Here is an 18,858-nt window from a genome sequence, read left to right as displayed (position 1 = left end):
GCATGCAAACAAGCATACAGTCACCTGAGGTACTTTGATAAATGCGTTTACAGGCAGACATTAAGGACGCGGTATATCATTTCAACACCAAGCAAGGACGCGTAAGGATTTTTATACCCCTAGAGCAATGCATTCATTAAAGTATGCTAGTGCCCTCTACATGAACATTTATAATAGTTTTGGTCCTCTGATCTGATTGGACAAGCACTTTTTCAAGAGTGCTGATATTTAGTATAACAGCACCGAGATGCTTCACTGTTTGTGTCACTCCACTTCTGTGTTTGTGGCATTCCAGACAGACTGCTAGGCTGTGTGTTTCTTGACGACACTCAATGGCTTATGTTTTAGTTTCATTTGGAACCATTTTCGTTAGCAGAGCAAAAAATAAGCAAATTAACTTGCCTTATTGTGTCTAAAATGTAAGTTACTCGATAATGATTTCTTGTGTACAGAACAGAACTGTTGTGTAAAAGCAATAATCACACTTGATGCTATTGCGCTGAATATCAGCTATGCGATACAAAAGTACAACACCTCTTCAGTACAACATCTAAATGATCTTAGTGACTTTTCAGCTTCTTTACTTGTCTCATGGTAGGATTCACAACCATATCCATTCACACTCTAATGTCAATTACTAATTTCATGAGACTTGATCACTTGTTTTTAAAACTTTTCAAAAACTAAAACTGAAAAAGGAGGACTCATTTTATATTAAAATACAGAGCGTAATTTATATTATATATGCTTATTTTATGTGAATAAACTAGAATGTCAAAACTTAAAATAAAATTTTAATAAAAAATGTAAAAAAAAATGTGTGTGTGTGTATATATATATACACATTGATTTTGAAAATATGACTGATCATGTCTTTTATTTAAGGATAGTGATCATATGAAGCCATTTATTATCACATAGTTGTTTGGCTCCTTTTTAAATCATAATGATAACAGAAATCACCCGAATGGCCCTGATCAAAAGTTTACATACCCTTGAATGTTTGGCCTTGTTACAGACACACAAGGTGACACACACAGGTTTAAATGGCAATTAAAGGTTAATTTCCCACACCTGAGGCCTTTTAAATTGCAATTAGTGTCTGTGTATAAATAGTCAATGAGTTTGTTAGCTCTCAATTCTTACATAATGCCTAAGATCTAAAACATTCTCATAAGGTTAAACTCACAAAAACAGGTCCAGGCCAAATTTAATCCCAAATAATGAGCAAAAAAATAAAACAATACAATTTTGCATAAAGAAATTTAAGATATTTTTACATTGTGACACTATTTTCGTGACAGTTAAGCATTAAAATGAAGCCCACAAATTCTGATTACCATAATGAATCCAGACAGTTTGTGTTTATTTTGGATTGCCCTTTAGCCTTATCTGTTAATTCTTATTACTGTATTTTTTGTAATACAGTATTACTGAGCATATTGTATAATGTTTCATATTATATATGCTTATTTTATATACAACCCCAATTCCAAAAAAGTTGGAAAAGTACGGAAAATGCTAATAAAATTAAAAAAGGAGTCATTTGTAATTTTTTTTTAAATTGTTTTTATTTATGTACACTCATTTCAAATCAGATGATTGCAAACGCTCCAAAAAAGTTAAGACCAGGGGCAATTTAGGACTAATTACAATCTGACAAGTTGAAATAACAAGGTGATGTGAAACAGAAGATGTTAAACAGGTGAAGCAATCATGTTATGAGGAGCCTTCAAAAGAAGCCTAGTCCTTCAAGAGCAAGGATGGGTCGAGGCTCATCACTTTGCCAACAGATGCATCAGCAAATCCAGCATTTTGAGAACAATGTTCCCCAAAGACAAATTGGAAGGATTTTGGGCATTTCACCCTCTACAGTGCACAATATAATTAAAAGATTCAAGGAATCTGGTCAAATCTTGGTGCGTAAAGGGCAAGACGAAAACCACTTCTGAATGTGCATGATCTCCGATCCCTCAGACATCACTGTCTTAAAAACCACCATGCGTCTGTAATGGATATCATGACATGGGCTCGGGAATTCTTCGGTAAACCTTTGTCAATCAACACCATTCGCCGCTGCATCCACAGATACAAGTTAAGGCAACTATGCATTTTCTATGCAAAGCAGAAGCCATACATCAACACTGTCCAGAAGTGCAGACCACTTCTTTTGGCTCGGTCTCATCTGAGATGGAAAGTAGAACAGTGGAATTGTGTTTTGTGGTTCGATGAGTCCATATTTCAAATAGTTTTTGGAAAAAACAGCCGTATTTTTCACTGAAGAGGAAAAGGACCATCCAAGCTGTAATCAGCATCAGGTCCAAAAGCCAGTGTCTGTCATGGTATGGTGGTGTGTCAGTGCATGTGGCATGGGTAACTTGCACATCTGTGAGGGCACCATTAATGTAGAAAGATATGCACAAATTTTGGAGCAACATATACTGCCAGCCAAACCTGTCTTCTCCAGGGCTGTTCCTACATTTTCCAGCAGGACAACACCAAACCACATACTGCCTGGATTACAAGTGCATGGCTGCGTAAGCAAAGAGTGCAGGTGCTTGACTGAATAGTTTTCAGTCCAGACCTGTCTCCAATTGAGAATGTGTGACACATTATGAAGCTGATTTGAAATGAGTGTGTATAAATATATATATATATATAAAACATTTACATTTTAAAACATAAAATTTCATTTTTTAATTGATTGGCTCATTATCATCGTGTATATATTTGACTTGAATGCTGACACGGAAGCGGTGGTGGAAGTGGTAGCCCACGTGTAAAGCCCTCCTCGTGTGAAGACCTATTTGTGTACAGACCAGCGAGTCTACCTGTGCGAGTCCACTGAGCAAGGACACCAACAAGGCGCCACTCACCATAGCACTTAAGTATCTTGTTATTGTATCTCGTCTTATTTTCCTTCTATATACTAACATGTCTACTTCACGAATAACACATGCCTTCAAGCACATCCCTGTTATCTGTTACAGACAGTTTACACGATATCGATGCAAGACAACACGCAACCCACACAACCTACAGCCACTTTGCACTTCAGCACCTGCTCCGCTCTCTTTCTCAGTGGGACTTTGGAACTGCCAGTCAGCTGTGAACAAAGCTGACTTCATTCCAGCCTTTGCCACGCAGTCCACCCTCAGCATCCTGGCACTGACAGAAACATGGATATGTCCAGAGGATACAGCAACACCTGCTGCTCTCTCCAACAACTTCTCCTTCTCTCACACCCCTCGACACACCGGTAGGGGTGGGGGAACAGGTTTGCTCATTCATTACAACTGGACTTTTTCACCACACTCTTCACTATGTAACAATACTAGTTTTGAATTCCATGCTATTACTACAATGCAACCCACAAAAATACATCTTGTTGTCATCTATCGCCCTCCAGGTCAGCTGACAAACTTTCTCGAGGAGTTGGATGTCCTGTTGTCCTCCTTGCTGGAGGATGGTAGGCCACTTGTGGTTCTTGGTGATTTCAACATACACAAAGACAAGCCCCAGGCCACTGAACTGAATACTCTCCTGGCCTCATTTGACTTGGAAAGACTACACACCACAGCAACTCACAGATCAGGCAACCAGCTGGACCTAATTTTTACACGTAACTGTACCAACTAAAATATTCTTGTTACTCCTTTACATGTCTCTGATCACTACTTTGTTCAATTCAACATGACTCTCCCATCTACAGTAAAACAGTCTCCACCTTTGGTTTCCTTTCGCCGTAACCTCCGTTCTCTTTCAACCTCACGCCTCTCCACTGCTGTCTCTACCTCTCTTCCAACACTAAATGTACTTACTACGCTTAATGTAAACACTGCCACAGACACACTAAGCTCTACTTTAACAACCTGTCTAGACAACATCTGTCCTATCTCCTCTAGGCCAGCACGTGCTACACCACCCAGCCCCTGGCTGTCTGATGTCCTTTGTGAATATCGGACTGACCTCAGGGCAGCTGAGAGGAGATGATGGAAATCTAAAGATCCTGCAGATCTAGGTAAATATCAGTCTCTGCTTGCAACTTTTTCAGATAACGTTAAATCTGCAAAAACCTATTACCAGAACAAGATCAACAGCACCACAGACACTCGCAGCTTGTTTAGAACATTCAACACACTTATCTGCCCTCCCCCTCCACCACCTGACACATCACTGACAGCAGATGTCTTCGCCACATTTTTTACTAATAAGGTTACAACCATCAGCAATACATTCTCAGCACCACACCTTGTCAAACACAGTCTCCTGTATGCAACTCTTCTGTCTCTATGTTCTCTCCTCTGACTGACATTGAGGTCTCTAAACTCCTCCTCTCCAACCACCCCACCACCTGTTCCCTTGAACCCATTCCTTCTCACCTTCTCCAGGCCATTTCTCCATCCATCCTACCTGCACTCACACACATAATTAACACATCTCTACTTACAGGCACTTTTCCCACTACATTCAAGCAGGCTCGAGTAACCCCGTTGCTTAAGAAACCTGCACTTAACCCCATACAAACAGAACACTACAGACCAGTGTCTCTCATCCAATTCATGGCAAAAACACTTGAAAGGGCAGTTTTCAATTAAATCTCTGCCTGTCTCTCACAGAACTAGCTGCTGGATGACAATCAGTCAGGTTTCAAAAGTGGAGACTCCACCGAGACTGCCCTGCTGTCTGTCACTGAGTCGCTGAGATGGGCGAAAGCTGAATCCATATCATCCGTCCTGATTCTGCTGGACCTTTCTGCAGCCTTTGACACATTCAACCATTAAATCTTACTCTGTACCCTCTCCTCACTGGGCATCACAGGAACTGTGCTTGACTGGTTTAACTCCTATCTCTCAGGTAGGTCCTTCAAGGTAGCCTGGAGAGGTGAGGTATCCAAGCCTCATCAGCTACTTACTGGAGTACCTCAGGGATCAGTGCTTGGGCCACTTCTCTTATCTATATACACAACATCACTGGGACCCATCATTCAGGCACATGGATTCTCTTACCACTGCTACGCTGATGTCATGCAACTCTACTTGTCTTTCCAGCCCAACGACACCAAAGTGACTGCTCGAATTTCTGCCTGCCTGGCAGACATCTTGGCCTGGATGAAGGAGCACCACCTGCAACTCAACCCAGCCATGACTGGACTCCTTGTCTTTCCAGCCAACCCTGCTGTTGAACACAACATCATCGTGCAGCTGGGTGCAACTACAGTAACGCCTTCCAAATCGGTCAGAAATCTAGGGGTAACCATCGACAACAGACTAAATTTCACAGACCACATCTCAAAGACTACAAGATCATGTAGATTTACAATCTACAATATCAGCAAGATAAGACCCTTCCTCTCTGAACATGCCACACAACTGCTTGTCCAGTCACTTGTCATAACTAGACTGGACTACTGTAACGCTCTCATTGCAGGCCTCCCTGCATGTGCAATTAGACCCCTGCAAATGATCCAGAATGCAGCAGCATGTATGGTCTTTAATGAACCAAAGAGAGCGCATGTTACACCACTCCTTGTCTCTCTCCACCGGCTGCCAGTTGATGCATGTATCAAATTCAAGGCTCTGACGCTGGCATACAGAACAGTCACTGGGTCTGCTCCAGCATACCTAAAATCATTTATGCAGAGCTACGCGCCCACTAGAAGCCTGCGGTCGGCTAAGGAACGTCGCCTTGTTGTACCAACACAAAGAGGCACCAAAACACTTTCCTGGACTTTCAGCTTCATCATACCACATTGGTGGAACGACATTCCAAACTCCATCCGTGAAGCTGACTCACTCTCTGTCTTCAAAAAACGACTTAAAACACATCTTTTCCATAAGCACTTAACCAGTCATTAAAAAAAAATAAATAATTCCTGTTGCACTTTATTCTGTTTTGAATACTATTCTGATGCTAGTGAAACTTTGTAATACAGCACTTTTCATACCACTGTATCCTTAAGATGATTCGCTTATGTTTTTCTCTTTTGTAAGTCGCTTTGGATAAAATGAATAAATGTAAATGTAAATGTAAAATGATGAGTTGTAATGCTTTCAAAATAGCACATGGTGAATCAAATTTTCGAATCACTTATTTTTGTTTTCATTAGCTTTTTCCATACAGTCAAGAACAGTATGGAGTTGAAAATAAACTACAATATGTGCAAACTAGGGCTGCAACGGTACACAAAATTCACGGTTTGGTACGTAACAATTCTTATTGTGAAGGCTCATTTATACATGACTTCACTATTTCTTCAACGAAATTACAATACAAAACTTAAGAGCCTCTTACATATGCACATTGTATAAAAACATAAATAATAATAAAAGTAAAAATATGCAATTATAATAATTATAACAAAATTCAGACATTAGCAGTGCAGATTTCTGTGTCTTTTGCCTTTCAGTTCACCACTTGTACTTATCACTTAATTTAAGTTTTTAAAAAAAAATTTTTTAAGAAAAATCTGATTATCCACTTTATCAGAAGAGAGGACAATTCGTGGAGAATTACAGTGCATGCTTGTCTAGAGCGGACACTACAGAATGGCTGAAATGCGTTCTCATCACTGGGACCCATCATTCAGGCACATGGATTCTCTTACCACTGCTACGCTGATGTCATGCAACTCTACTTGTCTTTCCAGCCCAACGACACCAAAGTGACTGCTCGAATTTCTGCCTGCCTGGCAGACATCTTGGCCTGGATGAAGGAGCACCACCTGCAACTCAACCCAGCCATGACTGGACTCCTTGTCTTTCCAGCCAACCCTGCTGTTGAACACAACATCATCGTGCAGCTGGGTGCAACTACAGTAACGCCTTCCAAATCGGTCAGAAATCTAGGGGTAACCATCGACAACAGACTAAATTTCACAGACCACATCTCAAAGACTACAAGATCATGTAGATTTACAATCTACAATATCAGCAAGATAAGACCCTTCCTCTCTGAACATGCCACACAACTGCTTGTCCAGTCACTTGTCATAACTAGACTGGACTACTGTAACGCTCTCACTGCAGGCCTCCCTGCATGTGCAATTAGACCCCTGCAAATGATCCAGAATGCAGCAGCATGTATGGTCTTTAATGAACCAAAGAGAGCGCATGTTACACCACTCCTTGTCTCTCTCCACCGGCTGCCAGTTGATGCATGTATCAAATTCAAGGCTCTGACGCTGGCATACAGAACAGTCACTGGGTCTGCTCCAGCATACCTAAAATCATTTATGCAGAGCTACGCGCCCACTAGAAGCCTGCGGTCGGCTAAGGAACGTCGCCTTGTTGTACCAACACAAAGAGGCACCAAAACACTTTCCTGGACTTTCAGCTTCATCATACCACATTGGTGGAACGACATTCCAAACTCCATCCGTGAAGCTGACTCACTCTCTGTCTTCAAAAAACGACTTAAAACACATCTTTTCCATAAGCACTTAACCAGTCATTAAAAAAAATAATAATTCCTGTTGCACTTTATTCTGTTTTGAATACTATTCTGATGCTAGTGAAACTTTGTAATACAGCACTTTTCATACCACTGTATCCTTAAGATGATTCGCTTATGTTTTTCTCTTTTGTAAGTCGCTTTGGATAAAATGAATAAATGTAAATGTAAATGTAAAATGATGAGTTGTAATGCTTTCAAAATAGCACATGGTGAATCAAATTTTCGAATCACTTATTTTTGTTTTCATTAGCTTTTTCCATACAGTCAAGAACAGTATGGAGTTGAAAATAAACTACAATATGTGCAAACTAGGGCTGCAACGGTACACAAAATTCACGGTTTGGTACGTAACATTTCTTATTGTGAAGGCTCATTTATACATGACTTCACTATTTCTTCAACGAAATTACAATACAAAACTTAAGAGCCTCTTACATATGCACATTGTATAAAAACATAAATAATAATAAAAGTAAAAATATGCAATTATAATAATTATAACAAAATTCAGACATTAGCAGTGCAGATTTCTGTGTCTTTTGCCTTTCAGTTCACCACTTGTACTTATCACTTAATTTAAGTTTTAAAAAAAATTTTTTTTAAGAAAAATCTGATTATCCACTTTATCAGAAGAGAGGACAATTCGTGGAGAATTACAGTGCATGCTTGTCTAGAGCGGACACTACAGAATGGCTGAAATGCGTTCTTGTAGGAACTTTATAACGGGGCTGAAGCACATTAAGCAGATGCTTAAATCCTGCGTTCTCGACGACTGAGTATAGTCACATATCTACAACAATAATTACTCCTATGGTATTCATTAACGCTTTAGCTCTGTCTGAGCTTGCAGCAAGAGGCTGCTTGAATGGCATGGCGAGACTGACTTGCACAGGCTGTTTATGCTTTGTTCCAGTAACCTCAAGATACACATGTGGATGATGTCACCGCAAATGAGTCATAATGTTAGATGTGCTTCCTGAGACATATCGGACTTTGGTGAAACAGACCCGACACACAGCCTTCGTCCTGTTCACTACTTGTTGCCCAATACACAACAGTTAGTTACGGTCCTTGAATCTGATTGGACGAGAGATGTTCCATGAACACTGATGGTCTCACACCATCAGCACTCGGACACTTCACTGTGTGTATCACTCCGCTTGTGTTCGTGCAGTTCTAAAATAAAGTGTAAGAGCAGTGCAGATGTGTTAATAGCTACTACTTTTTACGTGTATGTTTTTTTATTTTTACATTATATATGTTAGCCAGCAGGTGGTGGCAAAAGATCATTTTTGTGTGTAATATGAGCCCAGTTAGGTGACGTGAAGTGAATCCGCATCAGCCAGTGTTTACATACAACAGCGCTCCATGATCGCTCATATTACTACCACACTACTAAAGCTAGGAAATAGCTTTAAACCGCTTTAAACGAACAACTTCAGCATAACAGCTCATCACAGCTGAGAGACACAACAGACTGATTAATTACCGAACTCAAGGTGCTTACCTCTTACCGGAGTTTCAACATTGGAGAGGACGTGCTTTTTAAAATGGCAGAGGACACTGTGGTTTCTATAGTGAATGACTCTTGTGCACTGGCTACCGCGAAATAGGGAGAAACACCCCCACTTGGACAGCCACTTTTCCACTGAGAAAGCTGATCTTCAGAGAGCTGACAGCATCTCTGCTTGGGTGTGGCAACAGGTGATCGCACACGCTCCATCAATCTCTCTCTCTCTCACTCACTCACTCTCACAAACACACAGACACATCCATCCATCCATCCTTGTTTATCCAATAACTTGTTAGAAACAGCACAATCCATGATACTATTTCTGAAGTGACATTTTTGAATTACTAACGGAAGCATCATTTGGTTTGAACCAGCAACAGTCGCGTAAGCAAGTAGTTCCATGCACAAATGCGTTTTTTGACCGTACTCAGTTTTTCCTAATTTTTTTTAAAATTGACTTTTCATTGAACTGTTGTATATAAGCAATATCACACTTGCAATCATGCTATATGGCCCTACACCAGCACTGCTGTGATTACCTACGGCACTCGGCCTGCAGCCAAATCACAGCAGTGCTGATGTAGGGCCATATCACACTCTTGCTCGTGTGATATTGCTTAAGTATTACTGTAGTTTACTGCGAAACCGTAATGCTCCCAAACAACAGATTTTAGAGATGGCGGTGGGTCTTCAATCTTTGGCTTATTTAAGTCCGACATATTTATGTTTTGTTTCGTTCCATCATAGTTGGAAAAATAACGAGCTAGCTAGTATAAACTGCAGTTTCTAGTGTACCGTCAGGCGCGCTTTTCTGTTAAATTTTGGTTCCGTGTGGTCCCATTTTGCTCCGCAATATTTTTTTCTTTCATTTTAGTTCCTTGTGGTTTGTGTTGTTCATTATAAGTTGTTTTAATATTGGTTTCACACATGCTAAGATATTTAATCATTCGTATGACTGTGTGTACCGTACCGAAGGCCCTGTATCCGTTCAGTTTGGCACGGATACACGTACCATTGCAGCCCTAGTGCAAAAATAAAAATAAATCAATAGGAAGTGAAAATGATTGATATTAATTGTAATGTTGTATACCTGAGATGTGGCAGCATGAGATAATGAATACTTCCTGCGTCCTTCTCCTCCACGGATGCTGGATCAATTAAATGACGCAAGTTCTGATACATCAACTCTGTTATGAATGGAGTGAACGGGGCCTGAGGAAAGCAAAACCATAAAATCCTTCCTTTACTGTGTATCTTTCATTCTTTATCTTGTCTCATGAAACACTCACCACCATGGGGTCATATTGATGCCCAGCATTCAAGAACTGTTTCTAGTGAGTCGATATCTCTTATGTATTTCCTCATCTGCTTAGAAAATCTTTGTAGAATGAGGTTGCTTTGAAGTTCTTGAACTAATTCAAACAATAAATAGTACCTCCAAATCACAATAGGAGGAAAATTGGGGCATTGACTGACTTTTTAACATCCGCCTTATATATCAAATTAGCTTTGGTAATTATCATTTACCTAAAAGGTAATTTGCTGTAATGAACGCCTGTCCTTGTACCATTGCCACGGGAAGTAGGGGTGCTGCAGCACCCCCTGTTAAGAGCTGTCAAACCGTCATATTCTGTATTGATCTCGTTAACAAAAGTAATGACAAAAATGATAAGGGGTATTTTCTTATTTCCGTAGCAGCTCCCAATTAAAAAATAAATATATATATAAAAAAATAAAAAAATACAGGGTTCAACATAATTCTTCCTCCAGCTTTGCTACTCTTCTAATTTCAAAGATTTCATCACTATCCACTGAGAATGAGAACATTTCATTGCACATTCCAAGCACTTCTTCATTTTCGAAACACACGCAGGACCAGCAAGCACTGCCGTGACTCACCATAAGCCTGCACATGGAGAACAGCACGCTGAAGAGGGTCTCCAGGGCACGCATGCAGTCCTCTGTACCATTCTCACCCTGAGAGAGAGAGAGCGAGAGATAGTAAGAGATTTACAGCTGCAAGCACTGTTGACTCCATCGCTGTTAAACCACATAACACGCAACACGCTCCCACAACACGGCATCATGTTTACTCCTGCAGGTCCAGCTCAGAGTGTTTACAGTCAAGTAAACCACAGATGTATGTACAGGGGCAGAGCGGAGTAAGCATAGATTGAGTGAGATAAACAGAAAGAATGAACAAAAAGGATAACTAAACAGCCCTTTAAAAACTGTCATACATACAGGTTAGAAATTGATTATCAAGGTTTGGAGTATAGCGCGTATAAAACAGTATAGTGTGTTAAAACAACTGAGGCACACCTAATTTTCATGTGCATTTCTCATTAAAGTGAATGCAACAAAACATCCTAAATTATGCCAAAAAAAAAAAAAAAAAATACTGATGAATCTCTCCAATATCTAGGTCACATTTCACCCCGAATTCAAAAGAAACAATAAGAAATTATACAGGTATTTCGCATGAAGAAACTGAAGCCTATTTGTATGAGCATTAAGATATTTTTTTTTATTTATTATTATTTTTTTTTAATCATTACACTCTGTAGCTAACAAGACAATGCAAGTGAATGGTGACCAAAATTTGGAAGCTACAAAAAGCACATAAAGGCAGCATAAAAGTAATCCAAACGAGTCTTCTGAAGCAATCCAATCAGTTTTGGGTGAGAACAGAGCAAAATGTAACAAATATTTCACTATACATCTTGCCATTGTAGTCTCTAGGTATGATCATGATTTCAAGCTTGATTACACTTCCTAGTGCTTGACGCATGCACAAAGCGCTTGATGGCACTATAGGAAGTGCAATCGAGCTTTGAATCACGATCGCCAAAGAGACTGCTGATGTCAAGGTTTATAGTGAAAAAGGAGTTATATTTTGGTCTCTTTCTTACCCAAAACTGATTGGATATCTTCAGAAGACATGGATTAAACCACTGGAGTCTAGTGGATTACTTTTATTCTGCCTTTGTTTGTTTTTTGAGCTTCAAAATTTTGGTCACCATTCACTAGCAATTTATGGACCTACAGAGCAGAGATATTCATCTAAAAATATTTATTTGTGTTCTACAGAAGAAATAAAGTCATACACATCTGGGATGGCATGAGGGTGAGTAAATGATGAGACAACTTCCATTTTTGGGTGAACTATTCCATTAAATATATATATACATGTATTTTTCTCCATTACAGTAATAAGAAATGGGGGGGGGGGGGGTGCTTAATCATGATCCTAAAATGGGCTTAATATTCTTTGAGCAAAATATATATTTTTTTACTCATGAGATGAAATTAACAGGTTTTGTGAGATTCACCCAATGATATAAATAAGCCTGCTCTGGACTGTGTTTGTTTATGAGTCATATTTTAGCCTACCTTCAGTCGCCTGCGGTTTGTCCGCACATACCAGTTGGTGAGCATATCCACAAACTTGACAAGCTTGGGAACCACCGTGTAGAGTTTGTATGCTAAAAAAAACAAGCACACATTCCAAATATTTCAGATTGTCTTTACTGCCATATCTTTTTAAGGCACTTAAACTACAGGAGTTCCACATCATTAATTGTGTGGTTGGAGTGAGTGGTAAGTTTGATCAAATGCTGGATAAACTCACATCCCATCTCATCTTTGAAGAATTGAATGAGTGACTGAGTGAAGGACTGGATCCATTTATCCATGATGTTGTCGCTCACACTGGCTGTCCTCTCGTTGTACAGGAACTCAATGCCCTCTTCCTAATAAGCACAGATCCCAACAGAACCAAGTGAGCACTAATTCAGGACAAGTGCCATCGGCAGACCCTCAGTGTATCAAAGAGTCTAAGAGTGTTCCAGATGACGTGTTCTGGTCTGATCAGGTACCTTTTGTAGTCTTTGGACATTCTGCACCAGGAAGCGATAGGCGTTGTACCAGGGCAGGAAGACATCTTTAAGGATGTCTCTCACCCCCTCTTCTTTGAAGCGCAGGTTTTCTGCACGCACCACGGGAGAGTTGATCAGATACAGTCTATTGGGACAGAAGTAAAGGGAATTCCAAACTCAGATGGATAAAAACAGTAAAATCAAAACTGTAAGAACACGAGGAAAATCACCCACTGCATGAGGAGCTCTCAGAATTTCTGATCAGTGAGTGCGCTTACATGCACAACACGCTGATAACTTTTAAAGACCAGCTTATTCTAAAAAACATTTTGCAGATGATTTGTTGTTTAATCGTTGTAAATTAAATCGACACACTGGCAATGCAATACAATGCAAGGGAACAGTGACCAAACCTCTGAAACACCCAAAAGCACATAAAGGCAGCATAAAAGTAATCCATATGACTCAAGTGGTTAAAACCATATCTTCTGAGGCGATATGATAGGTGTGGGTGAGAAACAGATCAATATTTAATTATTTTATTTAAGACATTAATTGAACAACTGGAGTCATATGGATGACGTTTATGCTGACTGTTTGTTCTTTCTGGAACGTCAAAAGTCTGATCACCATTCACTTGCATTTTAAGGACCTACTGAGCAGAGATATTTTTCTGTTTTTTTCTTCAGATGTGTTCTCCTGAAGAAAATCATCCACAAGGAGTTTAATACAAAAAAAAAAATAAAAAAATCATATTAGAAGCCACAATGTGCACTGCACCATTTAGATGGATTAATTTTTCTTTTTTTTTTTTATATATTTTATTATTATTATCATCCATATAGCCATGTCACAACTGAGCTCCAGAGGGTTATTTAAAAAAAATATATATATCAATTAATCAATTAACATCAATTAATATTAAGAGATACTGTGAAATACAGTTTCATAAAACAGGTACCTGTTGTTCCAACTAAAATATAAATGGATGAACCATTTTTGAAGCCATTGTAGCCAATATTCCAGGTTCACTATAAATAAAGCTCTATCGACAGCTTTTCTTGCCTTATTGCCAAAAACCACAAATAAATAAATACATAAAGAATGAAAAAAATCGACTTGTCCCTAAGTTTTTGTTTGTTTGTTTTTTTAAAGGGGTAGTCAGTGCCAGCGTACCAAGGGTTTTAAGGCGGAAATATTTTTGCTGACATTTTTGCTAAAGAACTTTTTATAAATTATTTCAATATAAATTATTATTTGAACTGTGAAGCTGTCTAAATCGTATTTCTCTTTTCTGCCAAACTACTGTTCTAGGGCGGATCAAATTCTAGCTAATCGTCACCAATGTAATTTGTCAGTACATCAACAGAACAGTGTTGCTTCACCCACAAGGGGGTTAAGCTCTCTACTTTGCATTGTGCATACCAATGAAAACTCCTTAACCATGGTAAAATCACTGTAATGAACAGGACTCTTGTGGCCATCTGCTTTAATTAAAGTTGATGTGTGTAACTTTTTTTGTTGTTAAAAGTCTCTTGTATTCCATCTTTGTATTCAGAATCAACTATAAGTAAGCCATCTGTGGGTTGACTTCACCTAAAAGTGTAACACTGTGGTATTGTGACACTATCAAAACATTCCTCTGTTTTTTTTTTTTTTTTTATGAGCGGCCCATCCAAACCAGCACAGCACCACTGGCTCCACCAATGGTGAGTTTGGGGTGGGAAATCTGCTTGCAAAACCAATGAAAGTGAGGGGCAGTTTTCTGCAATCTCTTTAAATACAGTGATTATTTTAGCATTTTAATTTGGTGGTGCTTGTAGCGCAAAAATTACATTTAAGCTTCACTTAAATATATAGGAAAAATATTTGTTATGCTGATGTTATCGTTTTGGAGGTAACTTTTGGTGGGGCGTTCCCTGCAAATTATGTGTCTATTGTTTGTTTCAGTGCATGAACAATCAATGTGTTTTGCTTACCTCAGTGCGTCAGCACCGTAGTTCTGCACAATCAGGTTTGGATCTGGATAATTCTTCTTGCGTTTGCTCATTTTCTGTCCATCACTTCACACACAACACACATGCACATTGAGTTTGTTTCTAGGTCACTGGGTTATTAACACACATGTTGTACCAATATTTTGTTTCTGCCTGAGGACTTGAGCCTGTAAAAGGCCATATGATAACCCCACAGGCCAAACAGCATGCATGCTTATGACATTATGACATATACATTAAAGGGAAAGTTCACCCATATTTGAAATTCTGTCATTGTTTACTCACCCTTATGTCATTCCAAACCTGAGTGACTTACTTTCTTCTGTGGAACACAAGCGGGGAAATTCTCAAGAATGTTGATGCTGCTCTTTTTCTTCACAATGAAACTGAATGCTGATGGTCCCTAATATTCTACCTAACTTCTCCTTTGTGTTCCACAGGAAGAAAATCATGCAGGTTTGGAATGACATGAGGGTGAGTCAATAATGACAGAATTGTCATTTGTGGGTAAACTATCCCTTTAAACATGAGAGTATGGAATGTATATTAATGATGGGCATTGAGGAATTTTGTATTTGAGTACTTTATCACAAAAAAACAAAAACAAATAATCGACAACTTGAAATTTAGAATTTAAGTTCAACCTTTTTCTTATGAAAAAATGAGCACTATGCATAAACAACATCTAGATATAAAATCACACACACACAAAACATTTGCAGTCACAGCGCCAACCAATGCATTGATTTGTAACGTCAAGATTTAGGTGAGAGAAAGGTTTCATTGTTGCCCACGGCAGGCAAAATCACAAAGGAAAATCAAACTGCAATATTCAAGTGGTGTTTTTAGTAGTCGAATATTTAAAGCCGAACGAGTACTCGATTAATCGATTATTCATGCACATCCTGAATGTATATAGTTACCTTGCAAGAACCAAGCCGTTGACGATCACGTTCTTGAATGGAGGTTTTCCAAACAGAGCGGTTGAGAGCACAAGCAATGTGTAAAACCTACAAATGACAGATGAACAGTTGGAAAGATAAAGATACTGATGTACACCATGTAATACTTCACCACTGAATGAGTGTACGTGATCGCATTATTCATATGATCAGCACTGTGGTAAAATAGTGAGGCGATTCTAAACTGTCACAATGTTTCTCACCATCCTCTAGTCTGGTCGATGCCCTCAGCGATAAAATCTGCTGGGAAGGTGTCCTCAAACTCCCTCTTGTTCTCAAACGGGTAATGCACCTGGGCGTAAGGCATGCTGCCGCTCTCGAACCAGCAGTCAAACACCTCCAGGACTCTCTTGAGTTGACCTTTCCCACAGCGAGACGGGATAGTCAAACTATCAATGCTGCAAACACACACCAAATAACGGTTTGAGGCTGATGACATGTTGCTGTGCAGCAGTGGTTCTCAACTTGTGTTTTGTGGTAGGGTTGTAAACAATGTTGAATGTAAATAATACAATACACCTGAGCTAACCATATAATTGTGAATAGTTAGGATGGCCAATAATATATAAGCTTATCAACATTAAAAAGGGAGGAGAACGTGCTTTCCATATCTTTTGTTCGGTGAAATATATGATTACTTGGGCTGCACTGTCGATTAATTTAGACCTGACAGATGAACTTGCGACTTGATTGGACTTGTTTACTTAACAACATAGTGTAAAACTGTGATGTGATTTTCCAGAGTTATGGAAGTCGCCATGCAAAATCATTATTTCAGTCACGGTCACTATGGTTATAGGCGTTATTCTTGACTTTTGCAAAAACAGAATAGGTGCTTGACTTAGGTTATTTGTTCCTAGTAGATCAGTATTCAAACTGCTCTTGCTAGGCAAATTCGGTACATGCCAAGACAGTCCTCAAAAGCCATGAACAAATCTATGCAAGATTAACGAAAATACAAGACTGCATTATGGAAAACATGCAGGCTACTTTACGACAAAATGCACACTACGTTTCATACGGGTTCACTTGCAACGACAACAAAACTAGTTTGTGCCAACCACAACATGTTTGTGTGGTGAACTATTGGCTGCCAAGAGCATGAAACCATAAATATACAAGAGATATTTAGGGGGTTTTCGCACTTGGCCACTTCATGCGTTTTGTGGTAGGGTGTGTATGACTTTCTTTCTTCTGCAGAACACAAGTGAAGATTTTTAGAAGAATATCTCAGCTCCGTAGGTTCATACAATGCAAGTGGATTGTGATCAGCCCTTTAAAGCTCCAAAAGCACAGACTGTCGTAGTAAAAGTAATCTATATGACTTCAGTGGTTAAATTAATCTCTTCTAAAGCGATACGATCACTTTGGGTGAGAAACAGATAAATATTTAAGTCCTTTTCACTATATTAGTTATAGTATACTATATATACACAATAATAGGCAGCGTGAACTGGGTCCTCTCATGGACACGCGTTGGAGAGCAACCGGAAGTAAACAATTATAGTGAAAAGGACTACATTTTGATCTTTTTCTCAGCCAAAGCGATCGTATCACTTTAGAGGAGATTAATTTAACCACTGAAGTCAAATAGATTACTTTTACAATGACTGTCTGTGCTTTTTGGAGCTTTAAAGTGCTGATCGCAATCCACTTGCATTGTATGGACCTGCAGAGAAGAGATATTCTTCTAAAAATCTTTGTTTGTGTTCTGCTGAAGAAAGTCATACACACCCAGGATGGCATGAGGGTGAGTAAATGATAAGAGAATTTCCGTTTTTGGGTGAACTAACCCTTTAAATGAGCAACACTTCAAGTTTGAAATAAATCAGAGAGGATCACTAAAATGCTCTTAACATTGGTTACTACACGGTTTTCTCTGAAATACTCTATTCTTATAGCTCAATCGCACAATTCAGCTGTCAATTAATTCTGAATAATCAAATCAAATCACTTTTATTGTCACACAAGTGCAATAGTGTGTGAAATTCTTGGGTGCAGTTCCGAGCAACATTGTAGTCGTGACAGTGATGAGACATACTATACCAATTTACAATAACATCAGATTAACACAACACAATTAAAGTCTAATATACACATAAATACACACAACACAATATACAAATAATAACATACACTGTACAGTATACAATACACACAATACAATAAAAAAGTATATATAGTATATATAGAATGTACAGTAGGTTGTATTGTACTGTATTGACATTCAGGCTGTCGGTTGATAGTAAGTTGTTAAGAGAGTAAGTAAGTAAGTTACTTATGACCGCACATTCGGGTACAAACTGATATTTGACCCGTCATCAGTAAGCTAATAAACAATAACTCAATTTTATTTGAATGTCCATATAACTATTCTAAATAGCCTTGTAATAAGTCATTCTCACAATTAGTACTTAATATGTAAACAATCTTTTATCGATAATCGCTTTAAAAAACATCGCGATATACGATTATATTGTCAACCACCCTGCCGAGGGTCAGTGAATATTTTTGCTTTATTGATTTTGCTTGAAATACTTAATTCATTTATTGAAACACGAAAAACATAAACAAAAGAAATTTCTAAATTCAAATTGCACTTTAAACTAAACGAAAAAAACAATTAAAATAATGAAGTGATCAAAAATGCTATTTAACCACCTCCCCAAATCCAAACATTTACCGTCTTCAATGGCTCCATTTGCTTCACGCAAGTATCGGTCAGCAACAACAGGTGGAAAATTACTAATAGCCTACAGATTAAGAACTAAAGACAATTATAAATGTAAAGACAATAATTTTCAAAATAAATAAGCCTAATAAATTCCCTTGTGTTCCCAAAATAATGATGCTAAATGTGTGTTCTTAACGAATTTGTGTTTGTATTGCGTTTTGGTAATACTGTTAATGCTGCCTAAAGAAAAGAAAAGAAAACTCAATTTTAGTTTCAAGGTGAATGTGTCTAGTATTATTTTATACTGCAATCTAATTACTTTTGTCTTTGTTTCTTTAATACAAAGCTAAATATATTACTGAGCCTGCAGAGTTGCGTT

General features: G+C 38.6%; 1 protein-coding gene across 2 annotated transcripts in view; it reads right to left on the bottom strand.

Annotated features, from left to right (window-relative positions):
* Positions 1–18,858, bottom strand: part of LOC127428168 (isoleucine--tRNA ligase, cytoplasmic-like) — a 165,134-nt gene that overhangs the window by 77,403 nt on the left and 68,873 nt on the right. The window contains exons 16-23 of one of the 2 annotated variants that reach the window (XM_051676316.1): positions 16,009–16,203; positions 15,767–15,853; positions 14,826–14,909; positions 12,847–12,991; positions 12,600–12,720; positions 12,362–12,453; positions 10,868–10,945; positions 10,059–10,180 (exon numbers count right to left, since the gene is read on the bottom strand). In XM_051676316.1, coding sequence (XP_051532276.1) covers positions 10,059–10,180; positions 10,868–10,945; positions 12,362–12,453; positions 12,600–12,720; positions 12,847–12,991; positions 14,826–14,909; positions 15,767–15,853; positions 16,009–16,203 — 924 coding nt within the window. The remainder of the gene's footprint in view (positions 1–10,058; positions 10,181–10,867; positions 10,946–12,361; positions 12,454–12,599; positions 12,721–12,846; positions 12,992–14,825; positions 14,910–15,766; positions 15,854–16,008; positions 16,204–18,858) is intronic. The other variant, XM_051676317.1, reaches the window with a different exon arrangement.

The sequence above is a fragment of the Myxocyprinus asiaticus genome, chromosome 37 (genome assembly GCF_019703515.2).
Source record: "Myxocyprinus asiaticus isolate MX2 ecotype Aquarium Trade chromosome 37, UBuf_Myxa_2, whole genome shotgun sequence".
In the NCBI taxonomy this organism is placed as follows: domain Eukaryota; kingdom Metazoa; phylum Chordata; class Actinopteri; order Cypriniformes; family Catostomidae; genus Myxocyprinus; species Myxocyprinus asiaticus.
This window is presented reverse-complemented; position numbering and strand designations above follow the sequence as displayed.